This window comes from Leptonychotes weddellii, chromosome 12 (genome assembly GCF_054177405.1).
Source record: "Leptonychotes weddellii isolate Sample4059 chromosome 12, ASM5417740v2, whole genome shotgun sequence".
Classification (NCBI taxonomy): domain Eukaryota; kingdom Metazoa; phylum Chordata; class Mammalia; order Carnivora; family Phocidae; genus Leptonychotes; species Leptonychotes weddellii.
The window spans coordinates 63,498,980-63,526,234 of NC_138380.1; the positions used below are offsets into that span (position 1 = coordinate 63,498,980).

The 27,255-nt window shown below is 39.5% G+C and overlaps 2 protein-coding genes across 7 annotated transcripts in view; both read right to left on the reverse strand.

Moving 5' to 3' along the window:
- Positions 1–27,255, reverse strand: part of GNGT1 (G protein subunit gamma transducin 1) — a 65,847-nt gene that overhangs the window by 19,723 nt on the left and 18,869 nt on the right. For 4 of the 6 annotated variants that reach the window (XM_031027743.2, XM_031027741.2, XM_081800528.1 and 1 more), the window contains exon 4: positions 22,905–24,074. The gene's annotated coding sequence lies outside the window, so the exon portion shown is untranslated. Of the gene's footprint in view, positions 1–11,935; positions 12,753–22,904; positions 24,075–27,255 lie in introns of those variants that run through there. The other 2 variants (XM_081800530.1, XM_081800529.1) reach the window with 2 other exon arrangements.
- GNG11 (G protein subunit gamma 11) lies at positions 18,754–23,063 on the reverse strand. The gene is made up of 2 exons (XM_006732930.3): positions 22,880–23,063; positions 18,754–19,178 (listed from the first exon to the last, which is right to left on the reverse strand). Exons 1-2 carry the CDS (start codon positions 22,973–22,975, stop codon positions 19,053–19,055), a joined length of 222 nt encoding a protein of 73 aa, XP_006732993.1. The 5' UTR covers positions 22,976–23,063; the 3' UTR covers positions 18,754–19,052.

The following is a 27,255-nucleotide window of genomic DNA, read 5'->3' on the forward strand; positions in this document are numbered from 1 at the left end:
CATTCCACCTAAACAGCTTTTGCAAGGTCCCGAGTGGCCTCCATGTCACTAAGTGCAATTATCTTTTTTACGTTTTAAGTCTTCATCTTATTTGATTTCTCAGTGGCATTTGACTACGTGGAACACTGTCTCCTTCTTGAGACACTTTCTTCTATTGATGTATCATATCATACTCTCCAAGCTTTTCTCCTATATTTGGCCATAGCTTCTTAGTGTCCTTTTCATACTCTTTCTCTTCTACCCAGGAGGTAACTGATAGCTGTCCTCCAGGCCAGGCCCAGGCTCCCTTCTGCTTTCATTTCTCTCCCTAAGCAACTCCATGGTTTTAACTAGCATTCCTGTCTCTACTGGACATAGATCTTGTGTACCTCCTAAGATGTCCCTCAACTGCCTCCTCCTTACTTTCTTGCTAAGAACCCCACCTAGACTTGGGCATACCTCTCCTGCATGGTGAATACAGGGATTGTTTGATTTGGGTGTTAAAGGTTGAGGAGACCTTTCTGAGGTGAGGTATAGAAGTAGACAAAATTATCCCAGATATCGAAAATGGCCAAAGAAAGGCAAAATTCGGGCGCCTGGGTGGCTCAGATGGTTAAGCGTCTGCCTTCGGCTCAGGTCATGGTCCCGGAGTCCTGGGATCGAGTCCCACATCGGGCTCCCGGCTCAGCGGGGAGCCTGCTTCTCCCTCTGACCCTCTCCCCTCTCATGCTGTTTCTCTCTCGCTCACTCTCTAAAAAATAAATAAAATCTTTAAATAAATAAATATATAAATAAATTTAAAAAAAAAAAGAAAGGCAAAATTCATAAGAATAAAAGATCAAGGTGAATTTTGGAATCAGGAAGTAATCTCCTTGTATGAGCACAAGCTTTACAAATAGGGTGAGCCTGGGTCATAAAGGCAGATAAGGAGCTCAGGCCCCACCCAACCAATAATAGTAATCCCATGATGGTTTTCAACAAGGGATAAATGGTATTAAGATGACAAAACTCACTCAGGTCTTTATGCAAGGTAGCTCTATGGAAAGAGACAATAGAAGCTAGAACACGAAGTTGGAATATAACTATATTAGGCTTTCTCTTTTGGGGTAATAAAGACCTTAATCGAGATGGCAATGAGAACTAGAAGAAAAAATGGGCTAGAAAACATAGTGAAAGACAGCAACTAAATTTGATGTGCAGGATATGCAGCAGATGAAAATTCAGGCTAAAAGTCTCATGAAGGTTGAAAGTAATTGGAAAAAGAGAATCACTCTTCAATATTCAGAAGGGGATTTGAAAATGTGAAACTAGCATCTAGGAAAGAAGCCTGAGGTGTTCATATTTATTTAAAAGTCACACTCGATAGCAGAATTTTCGAAGTTGAGTTTTCCAAAGAGGAGGATGTAGAAAAAAGGGAAGAGAAAATGTTAAGGAAGGAAAAGAAAGAAGGACAAGCGAATAAGAAATTTAATTTGTTCAGGGCCAGAGAAGCCAAGGAAAAGATGCATGTCAGGAGTGTTCTGAGACACCGAGGGGGAGAGAAAAGCACTTGGCAAGTTCTGAGTGTTTTTAATCCCTGCAAAGGATTAGGAAGGGTTTGATGAAAACAGCCCAGTCTTTGAAGAAATGTTGTGGTTAAAGGGGACAAAAATTATGTTAGTGTAAGGAGGGAGTAGAATTGCTCAAAAGTTGATATTTTTGCTTATTTTAGGCAAAGGAAAAGCTGACAGCATATTTATACAGTGTGGAAGGACAATTATTGGAGAAAGGAGACATAACATGGTGAGGAAACAATGAAATGAAAAACAGTTTAGAGGATGGAAGAAACTAATGGAATTTAAGGAACAGGGAAAAATAAGTTCCAGAAAAAAGGAAGGACGCCTTGTCCTTCCAACCATTGCTGAAAATAGATCTGTTGTGAGGACCTGAGAATGATGTGTTCAGAAGTCTATTCAAAATGGATGAGATCAAGTTTTAAGGCACTGTTGGAGAAGGAAGATAAGGGAGGAATCGGATCACCCGCAGTCATTCATCTCCTAAAATGGTCATGTACAAAATAGAAAAGAGGGACTGCCAAGATAGTCTTTCAGCATTTTTTTGAAAAGTGATTAATGATAAGTTTTGCCCAAATAATTGTTGTATCTGTTATATTTAGAAAAGTCTAAACCTGAGAAAGCAAATGGGTTTAATCTGTCATGTCAACTCCGATTGATTAGTAAGCCTGCAGTGCTAGTGAAAAGGACTATGGGACCTGTTCTAGCTCAGCAGGAGAGTACCCTGTGATTGATCAGCCATGTCTACTTTGTGCCAAGCATATATTTGCTAACTCTGGAACCATAACTGTAAGTTATTTAGTCCAATTTTCTGATATACAGATCAGAAGCAAGACAGCTTTTAGATATTCATCACAGGTTTACATAAAAGTAGAAATGTCAGGCAAAGCCACCCTACTTTAAGATTCCTTAGCTGAGAGATTTGAATTTTGGAACCCAAGTTTTGAAACCTACAGAGTTCAAGCAGAAATATCAGACCCCTCTCATTTCTCTAAACTGTTTTCAGATTCCATGTTCACTCCTTCCTTCCAAGTTCATCTGGGACCAGTGTAGAAACACATTTAAACTTCACATTAAAGAAAGTATACCAAAATTTGCACCACTATCCAAAATTGGTTGTCTGAAATTTTTCAGTGGAAAGAAACACTATTCTGGATCAAATTGCTTTCAAAATGTACTCTTTTTTAGTGGGAAGAAGAGAGAGGATGGTAGGGAGGGAGGAGAGGAATAGTATCTCTATACATAGAGAAGTATCTACAGAAATGGCAGGGTAGGTGGGATCACCATGGCCAAACACGTTTTATAGCGTGAGCCCCTATCAAAGATGCAAGAGTAAGTCAGGAGCCTGGGAAGAAGGGTGTGGTTGGGGGTAGCAATCCTCTTCATTTGCTTCAATGCCCCAATTTAAACTGGATATAGAAGTTAGCTATGGAAAAGCAAATCAGAAGGTCCATCATTTCATTAAAGACATTTTACTAAGAATATATATATTGATATATTTCTTGAGTACAATTAACTTTTGATTAACGTTGTTGAAACTAATTTCTATATTTAGTGGTTGCATTCTTGTTCCTATACTTGTGTTATAAAATTCCTCTGCTATTATGTAGTGCATTGTTCATGTGAAGCTGTTTTTAAAGGAAACACAGCTCTGTCTTGATAAATATCAGGAAACTACCAGATGTTTCCTACTGTCTAAGCCAAACCAGTCAACAGTATGATCACACTTTCACTGACATAGTCATGAACAATAATACCACCCACAGCCACCCTGTAATACAGAGTCCAGTGCTTTAGCATCCAGCAAAATGTACAACTTAAAAAGTTAAAAAACCAACAAAATGAAACAAAAAATGAGGAACATCATCATAATATAATTTTACCTTTCTTACCAAAAGAAAATGCAGTCGTCATATTTGAATTCTTAATCCAAAAAAGGAATAGACTTGCCTTTTAATATCAAGTAACACTTCCATAAATAGAGTAGAATTTATATTTTTTTCTCTTCTGAAAGTAGAACATTATTTAAGAGATCAGGCAGAGAAAAAGTTAACTTGTTGTTTAAGAATAATATATTAAGAAAGGCTAGTAGCTCAGCAAGTTTCTTATTTGAACAACCCAGAACCAGTTGTAGTTCCCTTGCTGAGCTTGCATGCTAACGTTGATGCCACAAGGGCAGAGGGTGAGGTGGGGAGGGAAGACAGGTTTTCACACTGAGTAAAGGGCATCTGCAAAAATTGGGATGCAGAAAAGCTTAAGGCTTTCTTAGCTATCAGCCAGCAGTCACCTGGATATGTATATACAGAAGAACAATGGGAGGACAATGGTAGATTCAAAATGTTTGGTGTGGAACCTTGAAGTCAAGCTGAGTCATTTGTACCTACATCCTCAAGCAGGCAAATAAGGCCATGAGAGGTTTCTGAAAGAAGAAGTATATTATAGGATTGCTGATGAGATTCTTCATGAAGAGGGGGAAAGAGAAAAGTGTGAAGGGCAGAGGTCACAGCATGTCTTCGTATGAGAGCCTGGAAAGAATGCCTCTCATACAGGGTGGAAAAGCTCCAAGAGGCAGAAGCAGGCAGAGAAGCATGGTGGATGAAGTTCCAAAGTCAAAGGAGGAAAGGCCTTTGAGTAGAGAGCAGCTTCCAGAATTGAGAAGGTCACCAGTGAGTGAGAATTTAAATGCACTGGATTTGACCAAGAGTCACGTGGAGAATGTCAGTAGTGAGAATGGAAGTGGGGTTGCAAGATTTCAGAAGAATGAGCAATTAGTAAGGGATAGAGTCAGGCAAATGATACAGAAAATGCTCTCAAGAGTGGAAATGGAATAAAAGCATGGAGGGTATTGCTCACACAGGAAGCAGAACAAAGGAAAGTTTCTCTGTTTGTTTTATTATGATTGTTTTGGTTATCATCGATTAGGGTGGAGGGGGCAAGTTACATTTTTAGGCAGAAAAGAGGAAGCTCACTGAGGGTGAGAATTAGAAAATCGAAGGGAGACAGCATGACTTATAGACTTAAGTCCCAGGAGATCCAGGGACATAAGAGCTCAAAAAGATAGGCTTAGCAACAAAAAAGGAAAATGCTTGCTTGTCCATCAGAAAATAGAGGGACCAAGAAAGAAAGACGAATGTTTGAGACATTCTCCTACAGGAATGAAGAAAAGTAGGAGAGTGTACACGTGATGCTCTCAAACTTTTCTCCTGAGGAAGAGGGTAGGACAGCTGCTGGCAAGACGGCAGGCAGAAGCAAGCCTGGACTCTTGAAGAGAAGACAGAGAGTTGGTGACTGACATGGTGGAGAATGCAAATGACAAGTAACAGAATCCCAGGGCAGCAAAGAGCCTAGCCAAGGTTAGCCAGGTTTTCTCCCTACCTAGTCAACAGCCTGAAAGCAGAAGAAACTTTAGACGATGATGGTGGAGAGATGGATTTTCACTAGAAATTAACTGGAATTTGGAGGTGAGAGAGAGCAGAAAATAGGGAATACGGAGGAGACACGCAGGAGGAGGACTGGATAGCGAGGCTTGCCGAGAAGGATGGCAGGAAGATGGTGCCAGAGACAGCAGACATTCAACTTGAGGTCGTTTTCTCTTTTATCTTGTAACTTCGTCTTCACTTAAGTCGTCCATGATATTTGCTACACACAAAACTGCCTTGTGAGAACAGTTGTGGGGAGATGAAGAAAAGACTTAGAGCAGAGCACAGTGGCCAGAGGTGAAATGCAAGGGGGCTGGGGAGGATGAGTGGGGTAGGATTCAGAACCAGAGGTGACCTGGAGAAGGTAAGCCTCAGGAATTCACATCCATGGACCCTGGCTTCCTGCAGTACTTGCCACGGGCGAGCTGAGGGAGTTCTGTCAAACTCTTCAAGGATGGTGTGAAATTACCTGACTTCGGAGTGATACAAGAATGGGGGGAAAATGGCTGGCTGCCTGGGCCAGGTTGGAGGGAGGCAGCGAAACTCAGCCTGTCGGGGAAAATGGGGGAAAGTAAAGGGACTACGAAAGGAGGATGTGAACAAGCCTCCGGGCTTCTGTAAAGGAGAGGGAGAAACGAAGTCCCCGAAAACTCACCAGCTTGGGATTGAAGATGAACACATTTTCAGGTAAACCGCTTGCTGGCAGAGGTAAAGGGGAAAGAAGGGAATGCTAACAGAGTGGTCCCTGCGACACGGAGGCACGAGGACAATGCTGGTATTTTGATGTCTAAGTTGGTGATTTATCACACAGCAGGATGCAGTTGTCATCAGATTCTATATTCTGCCCGAGGTGATGCTCTCCCTGGAGGAGGGTCAGGGTCCAGGCCTGAGGTGCCTTTGACCTCCTGGCTCAGATGACTGATGAAAAAAATCCTGCTTTAAATAAATCATATAAGAGCACCAGGGGTCAGGCCCCTGACAATTTACCAGGCTTCGATAAGAAGAGGAGGAGAGTGAAGTGCATCAGTAATCAGCCCGCAGGGCCGGCCTGGGAATTGGACGAGGTAGTGACCTCCCACCCTCCATTGCTCTCTTCTACTCCCACAGCCCCCTAACGCACACCTTCCTGTTCTCCCTGTTGTCCCTCCCCCGGCTCTCAATTTTTAAGATCCTCTTACGGATCCCAGAAAGTGCTGGACAAACTGGCTTTGGGAGAATTACAAATGATTAAAACCTAAGATTCGCAATTCATTGGTAACCTGGGGAGTCCGAATTAAAACCAGAACATTATCTTTTAGATGGCTTCAAAGGGGAGACAGGGCCTCAGAATATTTTCTGTGATCGCCAACAGTGCATATCACCTCAGAGAATACGACACAAAGAAATATTTCACAAAGTGAACATAAGTGTGTAATGAAGGACCTCACTCACCCCACACCAAAAACATCACCAGCCTCCTGTTTGCCTGCAGTCACATTTTACGCCTAAAACCAACCATAATCTTGACCTCTTACCCCATAGATTAGTTTTACATTAAAAAAATTCACCGCCAGGGCGCCTGGGTGGCTCAGTTGGTTAAACGACTGCCTTCAGATCAGGTCATGATCCCAGGGTCCTGGGATTGAGCCCCGCATCGGGCTCCCTGCTCTGTGGGGAGCCTGCTTCTCCCTCTCCCACTCCCCCTGCTTGTGTTCCCTCTCACGCTGTGTCTCTCTCTGTCAAATAAATAAATAAAATCTTTAAAAAAAAAAAATTCACCGCCAAAAAGCAGAAAAGAGAAGAAAAGATATGCAACTTGCTCTTCATTCAAGAACCACAAATCAAAACAACAAATAAAAAAGTAAAAAGTTCACCGTCATTTTGTTCACATTTTTAATACTGTCTGGGCATAGCTCCAGATAGAAATTATTTATATCTCAAATGGGTGATATGCCAATAAAAATACTAGTACTTTAATGCATGAAAGCAGCACAGTATAATGGAATAGTGGAATGTACAAAACCAGCATTGTAATCACTTGGGTGAAGGAGATGAGAAATTCTAAGTTTGAAGTGTGAAGAGGGTCATCGTCTTAGAAGTTGGCAGGTGGAGTCGAGGTCTCTGATGTCATCAAGGAAGAAGCAAGGATGGCAGGTTAACTAATTGCATTTGAGAGGATCAAGCAGCCTGAACTTCAAACATGAAATGAAGGCAATCACGTGGTGGTCAGGATATGGCAGTGGAGGCCCCTTAAGGCGTGAAGGAAAATGTGTGGAAGAAGGAGCAGTCTCTAGGACTGACTGGGACAACAGGAAAAGCTAATGGAAGGAGACAATTGGGAATATGGGTCAGTCTGATTACTGGGGAATGGGAGGGAGACAGGACACAGAGGAGGGTACACGGGGCTAAGTCTCCTGGAAGTCCTCAATATAGTGAGACAGGACCTGGTCTAGACTAAAGGCCCAAAGCAACCTCTTTCATATGGGTTATGTAGACAGTCTGCTTCTTAAGATACTTATTGACACTTTTGAGATTAAAATAGACTGTCTTGGGGCGCCTGGGTGTTGCAGTTGGTTAAACGGTTAAACGTCTGCCTTCGGCTTAGGTCATGATCCCAGGGTCCTGGCATCGAGCCTCACATTAGGCTCTCTGCTCAGTGGTAATTCTGCTTCTCCCTCTCCCTCTCCCTCTGTGTCTCCCTCTCTCAAATAAATAATAAAATCTTAAAAAAATAAAAATAAAACAGACTGCCTTACTATGGGGGGAGGGTGTTGAGCACATACACACAACATATTAAATTGAATTTCAGGTTAGCTGACTCCTGAAACTCATTCACATATATTCATGCATACTACAGGTTAAGAGTTCTTGGTTTAAAAAAAGAAATGCGTGTTTGAAGAAAGAGCTCACCAACTGAGGATATTTATTTAAACAAAGGAAAGTCAGAAGTCCTGACTTAGATGTATGACCTTTGGAAACTCCTTGACCTCAGGGGTACTTAATCTTGTCATCTCTGGGCTGAAAATAAGTTATGAGGTCTTTAGATGTTCTGAGGCATTTCAGTGTTGGAGGGGTGTGTGTGTGTGTGTGTGTTGGGGGGGGGGTTCCCACACGACACCAAGCAATTCTTGGACATCAGCTGGGTGTGTCAGAATTCAGCTCAATCCTGACACTATCCACCTGAGTTGGCATCAGATCCCACAGATTAAGGGCTCAGTGCTACAGGACTGGTTCCCCGCCCCCACCACCCATTCAGATGCCGGCTGCAAGTCCAGATTGTTACCTATGCTTCTGACTGATTGGCTATAAATCAGAAGTTCCCATGTCCTCCTCCTTGGGTGTGATTCATTTGCTGCAGAGGCTCACAGAACTCAGAGAAATATTACTTACTAGATAACTGGCTTATTATAAAAGGATATAACTCAGGTACAGCCAGGTGGAAGAGATGCACACGCCAACCAGAAGCTCTCCAAACCCTGTCCTTTTGATTTTTTAAGGAGGCTTCATTATATAGGCATGACTGAATCATTGGCCTTTGGCAATTGATTCAACCTCTAGTCCCTGTCTTCTCCCCTCCCCCAGGTAAGGGGGTGGGACTAAGAGTTCCAATCCTCTACTCACATGGTTGGTTCTCCTGTCAACCAGTCCCCATTGTTAGGTGTTTTCCAAAAGTCACCTCATTCACATACAACAGACACTTGTGTTGCTCTCCTCATGTAGGCAGTGCCAAGGGTTTTAAGAGCTCTGTGCCAGAAACGGGAGGAAGACCAAATATATATTTACTTATAGATCACAATATCCCATGGGGTTTAATACCTACACTTTCTCCCCAGGATCAAATGAAATAATGTGATGGTGCCCAGAAAGTGTCAAAAGACCATACAAATAGATAGAAGTCACTATTAGTGTTACATTTATTTATTACTTGTTGGTTTATTCATCCCAAGAACCTAGCTTTTCCTAGAATATTGAATACACAAGGAGCAGGAAAACATCTTTTTTCCTCCCACTGGTGAGTAAATGGGTGAAACTCCTTATCTCTACTCTGGAATTAGGATTGGAAAAAGAAATTCAATTAAATACATTTCAAAAGGGAGATTTCCTTTAGATTCTTCAAGTGGCCTGAATTATGAATTAGATGGTTAGAACAGTCTTTTTGACTTTAGACTTCAGAGCATTATAAATATGGGCAGGAATTATACAGTGCCTATTTTTCCATTGCTTCTTCTCAGATTTCCTTTTCTGGGTATCCTTACCCTAAATGCCTGAGGGGGGGGGAAGGGAAAATTTGGGTTCCGTTGTGTAGTAAATAGCAGGAAAACACTGTTAGAGAAAGTATTATGGCAAAAATCTATTTAAACAAAGTCCAACCAAATACCCCAGTCAGCTGCAATTTTGGCTTAACTCAGTTTTTTAAGCAATTAAGAGGTTTAGATTAGTCTAATCAGATTTTGCCAATAATAATAAAAAGCATAGAGATGAGGGACGAGAATTAGAGGAAGCAAGAGAAAGAGGAGAGGAAAGTGGGGGGAGAGAGTGGAGCAAGAGAAGAAAAAGATGCAGAGAAAGAAAACCAGTGTGTCATCAACAATGTGGAAAACCAAGAAGATACATGAGATTCTAACCCAATGCTCTTTATTCTTTATCCTTATTCATTTTTTTCACCCTCTATTTGTTAAGGGTTAACTACGCCAGGTACTAAGGGGAATACAGAAGATGTGTATGATGCAGGTCTTTGTTATATACATATGCCCAAGATAACCTGATGGTTTCCTGTGAAATAAATTAAAATCAGCTTCTCTAGAGAATGGAATGTACAACATTCAAGGAAACAATATTAAGCAATGAGAGTATAAGATTCCAGTGGAAACAGAGTCTCTGGCTTGGAATCCTGGTTTCACCATTTAAAACCTGTACGACCCTGGGAAATTTACCTAAGCTCTCCAAACCTCAGTTTTGTTGCTGTAAAATGGGTGTAATCCTACCGAGATAGGGAAACTGAGGGACCCCATAAAAAACAACAACAACAACAACAAAACACAACAAACCAACCCTGCTTTCTTGCTCCTTTTCCTGCTTCTATTCTTGCTAGGACCTGTACCCTGACCCTATACATGGTTTAGAGTACTGATAATGTCTTCCTTGTAAAGGTGAAGGAGTTAATGATTTCTCTGGAGTCTTACAGCACAATTGATAACATCTAAGGAGTGACCAGATGGGGTCATCATGTATGTTTTCCAAGACTACTCACTTCAGTCACCTTGATGCCAAAATCCCTGGCTCCAGGGCATAAGTGATTGTGGAGGCCACCTGAGCATTCATCCTTGTTTTGACCAGTTCCTGGTTGCTTGAGAGGACACATAAAGCAGACCACTATCCTATAAAAACCCCAGACCCCCAAGCAAAGATGAGACTCTCTCTCCTTTCCTCTCTGAGACTCTCATGTGCTCTGTCTATATCGGCTCTCTCTCTTCAATAAATTTCAGTAAACTCTGCTCCCACTTCCTCTCAGCTCACATTTGATTTCTATCCTGCATGAAGCCACGGACCCTCTTGGCTGGTCCTGTGGAACCACCTCTGGGTCCTTGAACCTGGCGAGCCTGGATCACTGGTATGAATCTTATAGGGTCCTTCTGAGGATAAAATAGGCTAGTGTGTACAAGGCCCTTGGGACAAAGTCAGATAAACTCAACAAATGTCAACAAGCCTCAGGAATAGGCACAGGAAGAGGAAAAAGCCTCTAAATAAGGAGACTACAGACTGGATACTCTCGTTGCGGTTTTGCTGCACTAATTTGCTGCATGACCTTTATAAATGTCACTGACCCACAGCTTCCACATCTTGGAAACACGAAGGACATAGTCCACAGTACTCCTTTCACTTCTCATATCAATTACAAATTCAGGGGTACCCAAAACCACTCTCAGAGTCAATAATTTGCTAGAAAAATTCACAGAACTCACTGAAAGCTGTTATATTCACAGTTGCAGTTCATTGCAGCTGAAAGAGACAGATTAAAATCAGCCAAGGGAAGTGATGCATGGAGCTGAGTCCAGGAAAGTTCCAAGGATGGAGTTTCCAGTTGCCCTCTCCCAATGGAATTATGGACAACATGTTCCTCTTTCTCTCAGAAATGATGTGTGACAATATGCATAGGGCATTGCCAAGCAGGGAAATTCACCAAAGCCTTGGTATCCAGAGTCTTTATTGGGGGTCCCTAGTCAACTACCCACATGCTTGGTCTCAATTTCCACCCTCTCCAGAAATCAAGCTGATACCACAAGATTCAAAGACTCACCATAAGTCACATTGTTATTCTTCCTGGCATGGCCCAAAGTCCCCAGGTAAACAAAGATACTCTTATCAGGCAGAACATTCAAATGGCTTAGAGATTAGCTCCTGGGGTTGGCGGGGGTGGGGGTGGGGGCAGGTAGGGAAAAGCCAGGCCTCTCTTTGGGCAAGTTTAAAGTCTTTACTATATACTATAAAAAGCCAAACTTTCAGCTCTAACACTCTGGACTAACAGTTTTCAGACTTTCATCAGCTGGAACCTACAAAAAGAGATGAATTTTTACAGGTTGACTTGAACACCCATGTTTTAAAAGATAAATACCCTTTTATATTATGGAATGTATTATGATATTTTATTTTATTAAATTATTGGTAACATTTCACTAAATTGATCACTAAATGAAACATTGATCTAGAACAGGACCCTGTGGGCCAAATCCAGCCCGCTGCCTGTTTGTATAAAGACGGTTTTATTGGAACACAGCCACCCCCATTTGGTTATCTACTTTATTGTGTGTGGCTGCCTCCATATTGGAGTAGTTACCACAGAGATAGTACGGCTTGCAAAGGCTAAAATAGTTACTATCTGGCCCTTGAGAGAAAAAGTTTGACAACCTTCTGCTCTAGTGTACCAATATGATTTATGACCTCGGGAAAATACATGTATAATATTGCCTTATAGCCCTTCTCATATATGACAAATGCATAACCTTATGCCCAGTTTTTAGTTTATACAAATGCATGATGATGACACAAAGTTTAGATTACAGGTACCCAAGTAAATTTTGTGAAGGAGAGTCTCTAGCATTGCTTTAGGAAATGTCCTTCTAAAAAGGATAAAAGAAACACTTATTTCCAGGCAGTGGATGCACCAAGACTGTCTAATACTTTAAGCTCATGATTTGTGTACCCTCAAACTTGTGATTGTGTTACTCATTAATCAAAAAGTATTTGCAAACTCCTTCCCTTCCAGATAAACTGCACTCTTTTCAACTACAGCAAAGTATAAGGAATTATGTGAGAAACTTCTGGCATAATAAAAGAAAGCAGAAGCCTCAGAAAACACTTATCAGGATTAAAGAAAAGGAGTTCAACTTTACTAAGAGAAGTCTTATGCAAAAAAAAAAAAAAAAGTCCACACAGACAAATACCTAAAGAAATATCAATAGAAGTCCCTCTCAAGTCCAGATTCAAGTGGAGTGTTCAGAAGAATTATGACAAGAACAAATTTGGGAGGTGAACTGTAAATTGAACAGCAAACTGAATTCTCTGGACATCTCTCTCATTGCAGCCAACTAAGTTTGAATATTCGGAGAAGACTAGAAAGAAATGCAGGCTGCCAAAGGGTGAGCTAGGAGTGGCACGTTATCATCAGTTTCTGAAATATTGGCAGGATTGGCTTATTATAGCCCTTACCCTCACCAGATTGGCTGGCCAGTGCTGGGAACAAATCTTGTGACTTCTTGGAGGTTGGCTTTATTGAAAATGAGTCCCTCTGCCTGAAGGGGTCATCAAGTTGCAGAACTCTTTTCTATTCTGTAATGTAAGAGAAAAAGGGCATAATCAGTACCTGCAGTCTTCTGCTTTCTAGAAACTGATGTTTTTATAAGTTGAGTTCGTAAAATTGCTTTTTGAGAGGCTGCTCATTTTCTCCTACACATAATTTGGATTTGCCACGTAGCTGTGAGGATTGGTCAAGTCTCAAATTCATTGGGATGTTTCTCCTCTCACAACAGATTTCTAAGCCATCCCTTCCCAACTTTTTGAATTACTAAGTGTGTGCCCTGACCATCCCCACATTTTGCCCTTATCATCAGAACCTTCTGGCTTTTATCCTAACCAATCATCTTTGCCCACGTAGCCCTAGGTTAGTCCTATTGGCTTCCCGCTGCCCAAGGCTAGAGCCAAGATCCTCACCCAATGTGATGGATAGACTGTAAACCGTCCCTAACTTTTTACCCTTCCTTGGATCTGTGCCTTTGCCGTATGACTTTGCCACTCCTGCACTCAAGAGGGGGCATCTGTTTTCCTGCTCTTTGCACCTGGGTTGGCCTTGTGTCTTCCTTTGCACAATTGAATGCAGTGGAAGTGATGATGTGCTAGCTCTTTTTCTAGACCTTAAGACACCTTTTACGCTTCTACTCTTCTTAGAACTCTGCCATGCTATGAGAACGAGCCCAAGCAAGTATATAACCCAGTCACCGACTTTGCCCTAGCCAACAACCAGCTAACCAGTTGGCCCCCAGCTGATGCAGCTGCTGACTGCACATTAATCAATGAAACCAGCCACGATCAACAGAGTGAGGCCCAGATGCACTGACTGGTAGACTCATAAGCAATAATAAATGTATTGTTTTAAGTCATTGAATTTGGTGTAATTTGTTTCCCACAATAACTGAAAAAAGCATTTCAAAGACTTTTTTTTTTTTAACCAAAGACAGTGTATCCAATTAGCTATAGGTTCCTTCTGCTCTTGTTCTATACATTTGGCAAATGCTTTCTTAGTCTGCTAAGCTGCACTCAATAAGTGAAATTTCTTCCTATTAGTTTCATACTTTACAAATTCTTTTCCTTCATTTTAGCGATTGTGTCTCCTTCCATGAAATGTTCCCTCAAAGGGTAGAAAATGTTCTGGTCTTACTCGACTAATCACTCACTTATTATCCCCTTTTTCTCAAGCACTTAATCCACTTACATTTTGTACATAAATTGATTTAATTAATTGGACTTGATAAATGTCACTACCATTTGTTTCGACTGCCAATTCCTAGAATGCAAGAAAAATATTGGCTGAACTTGTCCAAGAGCGTCATGTTTACAGGTCCTTAATCCATTTGTTAAATCAAATTAAAACAAATTGTTTTTAAATGTCTAAATTATTCCCTGCCCTGAACTGAAAAATCCAAATGTTAATAAATATTAATTTATTCTACCTTATATCTGCTTTTATATTAATGTGTGTAAATAAGAATCAGCTGAAAATCCAATTGCATGCGATCTTTCAAAGATGAATTAAAACCAAAAAAGAAAAAAAGGCAAGTCTCGGTATTAGCAATTAAAGAGCACCCAAGTCCATATTGTGGTGTTCCTTGCTAACAAGTTATAACTTCAGTTATAAAGATGAAACATTTAGCAACAATGGCCTTTGAACTGTTCTTAAGTAATCAGTGAACTATGTTAATATTTATCAGTTTTTAGATTATGTTTTCAAATGATTTAATACAAGTTTAAATGTTTCTCTCTTCTCTTCATTTTTCCTTCTTAGATTGAGACACATACAGGTTTCAATACTATTTCAAAACACTCAGTAAGGTGAGACCAACTCCCTTTCTTTCCTTCCGTATGCTACACCAAACAGAGCTGTGAAAGTTTGAATGAATGCACTAATTCTGCAGAATAAATATATATTTTATATATTTATATTTAATCTGATTACTTCCAAAAAGGATTTGAAAGTATTTACTGATCAATACCAAAACATGAGGACTTTTTATGGATTTAAAGAGCTGTACTCACAGCCTAGAGAATCAGGCTCAATAATTCCCAGACAACTCTGGGAAGTAGGTCATTCACATTGCATTTCAGGCTGGATGTAAGAAGAGGCTGGGATGACATGAGCTAAAGCCAATGGCTAACTTTATTAAGGAAAACATACAAGTTTTTACAGAGAATGAGTTCAATCACTTCTTAGAAAAGATTCTTTGGTACCTATATGGAATTCTCTAGGGCTAACTACAAGTTAATAATTTTGGTAAAGAAAGTCCTTACAGAGTCTGATTTATTTCTTCTAGACACTCTACCATAATTCATGTAGCTTCTATCAGACTCAATTCTGGTACTAAACTGAGATGCTATATTATTCAGCAAATGAGCAAGTGCTACTTGGTATATAATTAGAGGTTATCACTGTTACAAAAATTTAGGTTGTGATAGGATTTTTACTAAGAAAGCAAAATTCACCCCCTTTGTATAGGTTAAAATTTTTATATTAGGCTGTGATTACAGAAAAACAACCAACCAACTAACCAACTAACCCACCAGTAGAAACAACTGAAATAAGCTACTATAAAATGCTATGTCATACACAAGGGCTGAACATTTCTGAGGCTCTAGTAGCTGGCTGTATGTGTGCCAAAAACCACTTCAGAAAATTATTGAGCTAATAGTTCCTTTCACTCTGCATATATATTGGCTCCTACGAGAGACAGAGTACTGCGTATTGTTTAGGGCACAGTCTCTGTGTTGCCAGTTAAGTAGTTATATGACTTTGTATAATTTATTTACCCGACATATAAGGTACTTGTGAGAATTAAAAGACATAATCTGTGTAAAAAGGCTTATTCCAGTGCCCAACAAATACTAAGCATTTCATATGTGTAAGCTATCGCCATCATCAACATCATCATGATGCCATCATCAGCGTTATCATTAAAAAGTAGAAAAACCACTTTCCTATTTATCCTAACCTATACGTTATAAGATACTCTGTAATTTCCACCTACATCTGATTAATTATAATTTCTGTAAACTTCATGATGTTAAGGACTTGGTCTAATTCACCACTATATCCCTTGGGCCTAAACCAGTGCCTAGTACATAGATCTCCAAATATTTTTGGTTTTGAATAAATAAATGCATACATTTTTATATATGCCAATGTGAATTGTTTTTCATGACTGTTAATTTTACAAGGACCTTTTCCCTTCATTTTATTTTTTTTTCCTTTCATTTTAAGTGTAACTTTCGCACATTAACTTTTAGGTCAATTTCTGAAATTTATAAACCACCTATTTTAATCCTTCCTGCCCATTTTCATGTTCAATGAAATTATGTAAAAAAAGGCCATTATTTAATGTGTGTGTGAACCAAAAGAAAAAGGAAGAAATGGCATCAATGTGTCTCTACGTTTTCCTAGTGCCAGTGGATGGTTTTTAATGGTCTGTGGATTCATCCCCTCAAACTGAAGGTAGCCCGAGTGGAAAAGGTGCTGCTGATGCCCTTGTCTTCCCTGGTTAGGACAGTGGACATACCAAGTAGGGTATCAGGGTTTATTCTAACAGGAGAGATCCCACAGCGCTTTCCTTCTGTGTTCATTCTACTGCTTTATTAAATCAAAGACATCTTCTGATTAGTCCCTATTCTCCTAGACTGTAATACTAGAAATAGGGGCTTATTTTTCATTGCTTATCATCCATCTAAGACTCAGTTAGAGGGGATAAGGGTGGACTATAACTATTACTGACTTAATATTTCTGTCTTACTTGGTGGGATGAGCTGAATAGATCCAAATATACTATTAATCAGATCATATTGACTATACAGACTTATTTCTGATTCATAGGACATTAATACCAAAATATACTTACTCTCCAAAGCCTAAACATAGTAATATAAAACTTGTTCTATTTTTTATTTTTAAATAGGAATAGAAATAGGAAAGCCAATTTTGCTAATTTAATGAGTTCATAGAACCTGAGTCTCAATGCACAAAGCATAGCAACTATTTAATCAGATACCAAATGATTAACACAACTATATACTTGGAAGAAACTGAACACATGATTTAAATTCTACTTAACAAATTCCCACTTACTAAAGGTTACTTTTTATAATACACCCAAATATACAGTTCCCATATTTTTCATTTCCTTCCTAATGTAAGCTAATAAGTTTTTAGCAGTTGAACACTTGAAAATCAAGAGGATTTTATTACACTTCTGCATATTTGCCAAATTACTATGATGAAACAGTAAGGAAAAAAAAGAACAGAATTAGATTTAGTAGAAACATCTACAAGATTGGGAATTTATTAAGGAAAAAGCAGAAGTGGGCTAAGTTGTCATCTGGCTGAAAGTACATGAAAAGCAAAGGCTAGGACTTGGAGGGGTATATGAACAGACAGCTGAATGTGGCTAATAGAAACTGAGGGCACAGCCTTCTCAGCCGTAAGTCTGAACAAGTTATGGGATAAATCCATTGACTTGGCCCTCCATGAAGAAAGCAGGTGATCTGATCTGCCTTAACAAGAATAAGAATAGATGCTTGCTTCCTCATGCAACACAAGAAAACTCCATGACTCGAGAGACATGAAACAGTGCATTAAAGTCAAACTTCACAAGCCCCAAAGTATTAAAATCCCAGGCCACTTAAATGTGAAATGACTAATAGTAGCAACACATCCCAATACAAATTGTTCTATGGCAGTTGGAAAAATTATGCCTTTACTTTTCTTAAATCTCATCTTGGAGTAGAGCATGCTTTGGGCTAAAATTATCCTTGGGCTCTCAGTAATCCCAATTGACGTCAACACTTGGAAAACGGCAGGAAACTGAAGGAAATAGTCCCTGCTCTTGGTTTGTTGTAACCTGCTCTTTCAAAAGCTTGGGGCATCCTGTTCCCTCTGAGAGAGGGAAAAGGAAAGCAATTTCAGAGCGAGGAGGCTGATATGCATTAGGAAGCTGCTAGAAGTCACGGGCACCTCTCTGGCTTTATAAGTTACACTTTTGGGTCTAAGCAGGGGAAAAAAACCTAGTCAAGGACAAACCTGGGCTTCTGGTGCCACATTTAAAATTGCAGGGCGCGTTAGTGACTAAGCCCATTAGAATTGGAACTTACCTGGAAGGGTTTTGCTTGTCTTTCTTTTGGCTCAAACGCTGAACAACTGCCATTCAAAAAACAGAGGGAGAGGGGGAAAAATGCTTCAAGAGAAGAAGAAAGGTTGCTTTCTTTGAGGTCGCTGCTGCATGTGCCTTCATAAAGAACTCGAGTGGGCCGTGTACCTTGGGGCATTACACCCAGGGGCTAAAGCCGTGGCAGCTACCATCCTGCCATGAAACGTTAAGCCATGGACTGGAGAAGGCATTGGAGACACCTATCACTGACAATGGCTAAAATATATGAAGAATGCCTACAAATCAATGAGGGGGAGAATAAAACAAGCTAATTTTAGAAATGGGCAAAAGATTAACTGGTCCCTTTGGAGGAGAAGGAAAGGTGGTATGGTTGGCCTAAGCTTGCTGGAAAAGGCTGGTAGGAATAGGTCGGAGCCAGGTATCTCTGTCAATGCCACAGAGCCAGAGGGTCACCGTGCCCAAGACGGGCAGATCTTGTGGGAGATGCAGCTCCCTGAGGGTGGACATGCAGGGCTGACCTCCTGGGGGCTTCTCCTGGACCCCAAACATGGCCCTTCCCCAAGAGCACTATGAAAGCAACACTTTGACCGAGATCTGTACGGTGAGTGGTAATGTGGCGCTCAAGTGCTAATGTGGTTCCTGACTCAGACAGTCCGTCAATGTTAGGAATTCTACTCACTTGGTTCCCTAATAGATAAAATTAGATCAGAAACATTCCAGAAGTCAGAACTCAGCATTGTAAACCAACTGAGATTTGAAGTAGAGAGTTGGATTAGAGAATTTATCTATCAAATCCCCTAATCCTTTGATACATGTCCCAAACACGTGAAAGGTTATGGGGAAAAATATAAAAGTAAATGCCAAAAAAAAAAAAGCACCTTTTAAAATTGCCAACACTCATTTTCCAGAGATAAAACTTTATTTAAGGCATCAAGCAATATACTGAAAGAAGTGAGTCATGCACAAGTAATGTCCTTATTTCCGTAATTGTACATTTGATACTCTCTGCCCTCTTAACAAAGGGGTATAGTGAGCAAAGATGAGAAGCACACAGCTTTTATACATAACCATATCAATATAAGTGTTTAAGAAAGTCCTTAAATTTTGTTTTCCTTCTTTAAAAGGAATTTCGGTTTTATTTCAGAAAACCAAAACAAACTAGTTCTTCTACTGAGGATGAAATTTCTCTCCAGAGTTATTTATGAAATAATACAGCTGCCTTTCTCCTTAAAAGGATTCTTGTCTTCTGGAATTCCTTTCACCAGAGGATCCTCTCCAGAACGTTCTTCAATGTAGTTCTTTATTTCTTCAGAACATTTAGACACCTTAAGGAAAAAAAAAAAAAGAATGAATTAGATCAGGATTGTCTACACTTCATTACCACCCGTTAGTGAAATTAATATAATTGAGTACAGCTAGCATTTTAAAAAATGAAATAGTATAAAAATAGTAGCGCAAAGCATGTATAATATATACGCTATATACGAATGACACAATCTACGTTAAAATATATTTCTCACTATGGTGAGGGTCAGAAAGTTTGAAAGTCATTGTATTAAACAGACCATCCCCAGCAATTTCTATCCACTGTGCCTCATATGATTTCTTTCCCCTGCTAAAATACAATTACGATGTATTCATAGTATTTTATGAACTAAAACATACCACATTTTCAATTTCCCATGCTAATGAACAGGTGCAGTAAGAGATAATCCCCAAATGTTTTGGGCTGTGTCCTGCCAAAATTCTCACTTATCATGGGTGTGTGCCATGTTCCGCAATTTTACAAAATGATAGAAACACTGGAGAATGTCTGATGCTGGGGAGGTTGAGGTTGCCCAATCATGCCATTTGTATCTCTATTTGGAATTCCTTCCCATTGCTTGAGGGCAATGATCATAACTAAAGATTTATCTGAGGTTTATTAGGTTTATCCGAGATTCTTGTGTTTATATAATTAGTTGAAACTTTTTCTGCAATGGAGAAAGGATTGAGTAGTTTTTTTCCAAAACTCTATCCTTCAGAGACAGATTGCAAGAGCGAATTTAAAAAAGAAAAAGGAATAAAAAAGGAAAAAAAAAAGGATTAGTGTCTTAATGAAGGCCTATTGCTAAGAAGAAATTAGAAATAAAAATTACAGAAGCTCCAACAAACTAATAGAGACCTCTTAACCCTGGGAAATTGTTCCCATTGAATTTGTAATCTAGACTAGTAATCTTCAAATTGTTTTAATGGTGATCACAAAAACATGTTTGCATATGTATCCCAAAATGTATATAACTATGTAATAATATGTAATTATTTACTTATAAATAAGTACAGATGCTGTGTTATACTTAATGTGTAATTATAAAACATAAGCTGGAAACTGTCAAAAAATGAGATTTAAAGTAGAATTTTAATATTTTACTCCCATACCCCACATACTTTTTGCACACAATGTGAAGACCACTGTTCTAAAATTTAGAACTAGGTGATGGAGTTATATGACTTAAAATGTGGTGAAATAAAAATCTTTTCAAGTACCATTCTCTTGGGTAACAATTGTTGTTATTTGTTGCTGACATTTATAGTGCATGCATTTTATGTGAATTTTCAGAAGTACAGATAAAAGTAACCATAACCTGGGGTCTGTCTCCTCAGAGATATGTGTGGATAAGATTAGAGTTCCCCCAAATTGTATCTGTTCTTATAGAGGCTTCTTCATTAGGTTTCCAAAGAGATTTGTAACCTCCAAAAGTGAACAGTTGCTCCTCTGAGCATTTCCTTCCATGATCAAGAAGATATGTTTGAACAACAATTAGCTGGAGCCAGAATTCAGCCTTTGGATTCTGTGTCCTTGGCCTGAGCAGAGCACACAGCTCAGACATGAGCAATTTATTGACAGAATAATGAACTGGGCATCAGAACACATGTGTTTTAGTACACACCCTTATCATTATCTCTGAGGTCTTAAATAAGGAGGTACTTAGCCTCCTCGGGATTCAAGTTTTTTATTCTTAAAAATGAGAGCACTGAATGATCTCTAAGAGCCATAATGGTTGTAGAGCACTAAAACTCTATAAATCGAAGTGTGTGATAACATATGTTTGAATATTATTATTAGGATTTTAGATGCCTCTCCTTGTATCCCCTAAGTTTTCTCTCCCTTTGACATACACTTGGAGTTGGAAAACTGATCGAGCAGGGGGCAGGGTGTGTCCTAAGGAGTGGAGGTGGGCAGTTGGCAGGGAGGAACGGCTCGTGAATGATACTTTCAATTTCTACACAGTCAGCTGCATCCAGGCCCCTGCCCCATTTCTAATATGAAGCTTAAAATACCTAGAAGACATTTGTCTCTTTTTTCTCCTATAAGTTCTGCACACTCTGGTACTAGGATATTTTAACAGTGCTATACTTCAGTCTATGCAACTCTGTTTAATATGTAACCTCTAAGATGTACTGCATGAAAAAATCTAAGTGGCCAGGGGCGCCTGGGTGGCTCAGTCGTTAAGCGTCTGCCTTCGGCTCAGGTCATGGTCCCAGGGTCCTGGGATCGAGCCCCACATAAGGCTCCCTGCTCTGCGGGAAGCCTGCTTCTCCCTCTGCCCCTCCCCCTGCTTGTGTTCCCTCTCTTGCTGTGTCTCTCTCTGTCAAATAAATAAATAAAAAATCTTAAAAAAAAAAAATCTAAGTGGCCAACAAAGACTGCACGTTGCCATCCACAAAATGGGTCCCTTAAAGTTTCAAGAAACTACCCTATTCTTTGGGTCCCACAGCTTTGTTTATTCCTTTAAACACAGCAGTATTTTTAAAGCTACAAAAATTTTCAACATGGATAGAAACAACTTCGCACTCCAAAATCTAGGAACAATAGGGATTTGGAAGTGAAAGATTAAATTTCAGAAAAAGAAACATGTAAAGAGTAAAACTCAAAAACACCTGCATTTTCCAAGTATCATTCAAAATGTTCATCCTGAGTAACAGGACTCTGTCATGAATAGATTTGCCATAACTAGGGCAGGAAAGTAAAGGAGCTTATTTACCATACCTGTTTAATTGCCATTTTTTAATTTTATTTTTTCTTATTTTTTATAGTATTAAACCATGGAGAAATGAAATTAGTTTATATTTTTCTTGCTGTGGAAAAGGACTAGATAATTTCCTTTAAAAAATATCCAAAAAACCTATTCCCGGACTATAGGTTGCCTGACTGAGGAAAAAAGGAAGAAATGCATGCTCAAGTTACCAGTAAGAAGTCAAAAGTACAAAATCTCCAACACATTTCAGTGGAGACTTCTGAACACCGAGACTTTTGTTCTCACTGAATTTGTAATCCACTTCAGTGGTCTCTAAAATTTTTAATCATGATCGCTAAAAAGAATTTTCATATGCACCTCAGTATATGTATAATTATATATAAATAAATGCAGATACTACTGTATTAGTTAACTGTGCGTACTTATAAAACAAAGTGAAAAGTATAAAGGTATGAGAGTTACAAATAAATAAAAATAGAAATTGTAATGTTTTGTTCCCAAGCCCCAGTGAGCTGTTCATTGCATACCTCTGGAGAGGCCTGGTGAAATTCAAAATTATGTAATTCAAATTACCTAAATTGTGATGAATTAAATAGTGATTAAAAAACACTAAAATACCATTCTGTCCCGTTATGAAAGAGATCAAGGAACTAAATAGCCATCTGCCTTTTGCCTACAATTTGAGTTTTTAAAACCAAGTAACAGCAGGCAGATTTTTTTGTCCATTTCCCCAATCCTAGGCTCGGATGGTGTGACATTGGCTTTAAATTACTCAGCGGACCCTTTCTCTCCTTTACCTCCTATGATTTCCCCACATCAACTGGCAGTTTCCCAGGTACCACCAAAGCCCTACTTCAAGAGGAGCTGGGGGGGGGGGGGGGAGAGGGAGAAAACAAAAACCAAAAAACCAAAGCCCAGAAAAGCTGTCCTGTTTCACTGTAACAAACCAGGAAAAACTGCCCTTGGTTCATTTCAGAGAAGGAAATATTCTGGGACAGCCAATTTACCTGTTGCCTCTGCAACTTCACTTCTTTGCGAAGTTGCTCAACTTCCAACTTCAGCTTTTCCTTTTCTGGCAAATCTTCGATGTGAAGGGCCGGCATTTTCGCCCCAGAACCGAGCCCGGGGACAGCTCTGGAAGTGGACAGGCTGGGAGCGCGGCACACCAGGGCGCACCCCGCCCGCCGGCCGGCGCTGGACGGGACCGCCTCCCCGCCGCGCTCCCCAGGGCCCCGAGAGCTCGGCTGCGTGCCGGGCGTCCGCTCACGCAGGCCCTGCCCCGCGCCCTAGGCTCTTTCTCCGGCCTGCACGACCGCGGGAGGCCTGCCCCAGCGAGCCGGGGAGGGTTGAGTCGAGAGGGAGCCCGAGAAGCTGGGCGCTGCCGGAGCTCCGGGCGGGACGCTGGCCCCCTGCCGGCTCCCGAACCGGCCACACCCGCGGGGGACCCGCCAGGGCTGCGGGCCCGACAGTTGGGGTTGCGCTAGCCCACTTTCCTGGAGAAACAACTAAAGTTTTACTTTTTGTTCCTTTTTTTTTTTTTTCCCGTTCCCAAGTCACATCCGGGTTTTGTTTGTGAAGAAAAGGAGGACACTACCCAGCAGGAAATAACGGCCCTTCACCTCTCCAAGTTTCAAAAATATACAGCATGTTACTTTTCCCCGGTTACACACGGATTGTGGGAAATGTGAACGCTTAAGAAAAGGCCCAAGAGGAAAATGAAACAGAGCTGTAATCTCAGAAACACCCACCACGTCTGTTGATGTATGTCCGTCCAGTCTGTTAAATGCCTGAAACATCTTAACACATTTGGGGATCAAGGGGGGCATCGGGATGTGACTATTGTGTACAATTTGCAGGGCCATTTTCTGACATTAACAAACTGCATCCTGCACAGCAGAGTTCTTATTCTTTCTTCAGGGGAATGTTTTGTAATGATTTGGAGGATGCACGGATGATACTAGAGAAGACAGAAGCAGGAACCAAAGTTCTTACCAGAAAGTGCTTCTCCACTCCCCATCAACCAAGGTTTGGGTGACTGTTGACACCAAGGGTTATGAATTCCTGGCTCCTGCAACTTCCTGGATGTAGGCATTGGTTTCTCCTGGATTCACTCAGCATTGGTTTCTCCACTAGCTGGAAAGCAGGATTCATCTTGCTGCCATTTTGTAAAGCCAGGAAAAGTGTCGGATGTGACACGTCTACCTGCAATATAAAGTTTCACTCTGACTATAAACTATGATCCTTAATAGACTAGAAGAAAAATAACTCACGGAGGTTAGAAACCTTCCCAAGCAGTCAGATATTTCTCTCTTTGGAGATGACCTCCTGCCTACAGAGTCAAATTCAAGTTAAGAGTGGTGGCCTGAACTGTGGATTTCAGGTACCTGAACTTAGACACCCCAAGCCACTCCCTATTTTGTAAGCACAGGTTTTTGTTGGTTCCTAATTTCTTTCTAGGTTCCACCGGCTTATCCTCAGTGAATATATTGGAAGGAGAAGAACAATGAGCTACGTGGTGAGTACTCTGGGTCTAGTCCCAGCTCTGCCACTGGCTATCACTGGAAGTTTTTTCTGGATTTTGGTTTTCTAATTTATAAAATAGATGGGGTGATGGGGCAGGGGAATGGCGAATTAGCTAAGGTATGTTTTGTTTCTAATTGCGTTTATGCATCCACATCTGATAAATCGCTTTCACAAAGGAAACTGTTTAGGAGGTTCTTTTTCTGTATTTGAAATACCACACATTCCAGGATCTCCCAGGCTCAAAAAAGTTAAATCAGCTGCCAGAGTTTTCCCCTGTTAGTATGCGGTGAGCCAAGACAAAAAACTCACATCTGTCTCCAAAAGCAATTCATATTTTTTGATTCCCCATTGCTCAAATTTAAAAGGTTGGTTAAAAATAAATAAGTTAGTGAAAGTAGTTAACATCACCCAAATTAAATAAATTCAGTGCCCATATTAAATAAGCTGGTTAAGTAACTTAATGTATGTCTGTTCCAAATCATAAAAATAGAATTATTTTGGCCTGGAAATTTCTTCTGTATGAAATCATCTAGTTGCATGCAGGGATAAACAGTTATAAATCTGTAGTGGTTATGTAAATTCTTCCCCAGTATTATGAGACTTAAATTGGAGATGAAATACATATTGGTGTTTTGTTTTGTTTTGTTTTTTAGTTTTTACTCTTACAAAATAATGCACGGTGCTAATACCATATTAAGTAAACTGATTAAAGTGAATTGGGAAATGCTGAAATCCTCATTCTGCAAAATGTCTTCTTGTTGTTGTTTGGTTTTAAATGGTAAAATGATGGGAACTCTTTTCTTTTTAGAAGAGCATGTAGCCCCCATCCCTAAGCATGGAATTTACCTCTAAGAGAGCAACCATGGTAAACAATTTCTTGTGTATTCTCACAGAAATGTTCTATTAACAAACCTTTTTGGATAAACAAAGTTTAAAATCCATATGAGTTATATCCAAATGTCATGTTAGCTTTTTACTTATATTTTACATATTACCTTCAATAAAACTTGTTTTACAAAATAGTATGTGTACAAACCACTCTGCAATGAAAATAAAAAGTATAATCAAAAAATAACTTTTATTAGCCCACTGTCTTTTGACAAATGTTTTAAAGAAATCTGCTTAAGAAACCTAACCGTGTGGTTATTTCTACTTTTAAAGTATAAAAGAGCAAAGACCATGAAATATTTACCTTGACATGCAACCAAAAAAAAAAAAAAAAAAGGAAAAACAATTCTTTGGCTATTTTTCTTATGTATTAAGTATGTTGTTAAAAAGTCCATATAAAAGAAAATGTATAAGGAAATATCAAGAGCAGTTATATTGGAGTTGACTTAATGCTAGGTTGAACTCAAAAAGACCAGGTTCTGGTTTTACTTTATCTTGTGATTTTTTGCAAGACATAGATACTCTCTGCCTTTTTTTGTTGGTGGAAATAAATTAGGTTATTTCCCAAATTCTGCTCTTCTAGAATTTATAAAGTTAATGGTGACTGTTTAGGCTATTAAAATGATGGTTTCTAAGGAACATATTTAACACATCTTTGATGCACTCAGTTCACTTTGTTTTAGTTCAATTTATTGTAAAAATCACATGGAACATTTCATAAACTCACCCATTTCATGTAACTATGTGCATAAGCTTCCTTTTCTAGATGGAGATATGTGAAGTTATAGGATGACCTATGTCTAATGCTCTGATCATCTTAACAGCTACTTATAATTCATATCAAAATGATTTATCAATTCTGCTTTTACAAGACTTTAATTTCCATTGTAATTGGTCATTCTTGTTACTCAGTTTACTCTTTTCCTCATGTTAATACATTCTTTTAGGAATTTAGGAAGTTTGATACTAGCCTTGTTTTGAAATTTGGCTAAAATCAAATCAATTCAAATTAAAATAGTAGTGTAAGTTTTTTTTTTTCTTGCTAAAGCTTAAACTCATCTATGTGTACAAAATACCCACAAGGTGCAAGTATTTCAAATGATATTTTACAGTAAGTGTATATGCTTAACCCATTCTCATTACTGGTACCAGGAAGTTTCGTGGATGAACCAAAGGTTAAGGCTATGCCTAGAGTATTTTTTGTTTCCCTGTAGTCGTACCGCATTCCTTTTAACCTAGTAATCCATGGCCCTGAAATAACTTCTGGAAAAAAAAAATCACTCACTGTTTGTAGCTGTGTAGACTGTAGGGTAGTCATGATCTCACATCCTTTTTCCTAGACTATCTTCTCTTTACTTCCTTTCTATGATTTTTATCTTATTCCAACTCCTGCAGACAGTCTGTATTTTTGAGCAACAAGAATGTTACCCTCCTGTTGATTTATTCCTTAGTTAAGCTAATTAGAATTCTGAATTCTCCAAAATAAAAAGTACTATCCTTTCCTGCTTTTAATTGAACACTTATTAAGGCAATTCAATTGTAGAGACAATTTATGAGTTGGTATGGCAGTTTCAAAGATGAACAGAGCTTCTGGCTTGGGAAATTTACAATACAGAATCGAGAGTAAGACAACCATACAGACTATAATAAAAGAAAGCAAAGCAATGTTAAATGAGTTAAAAGATTTATAGAATACTCTTGGGATGGAGTGAGGGACAGAGGAGATAGTTTATAGTGAGCCTCAGAGAAGGAGTAGGATTTCAAAAGGCTGAAATGAGTTAGAGTGGAGGGATATTTCAGGTGGAGAGATCAGTCTGACTAAACTGCAGAAGGTGGGGAAATGGGGTGTCATGTCAGGGATTAAATACTTAAGTTTGTTGACTACAGGAAGTTTCCAGGTTTTATTATAAGAGAGGACATTTATTAGGTTTTTATCTATATCTGTTCTAAGTGATTTTTAAATTTTCATATA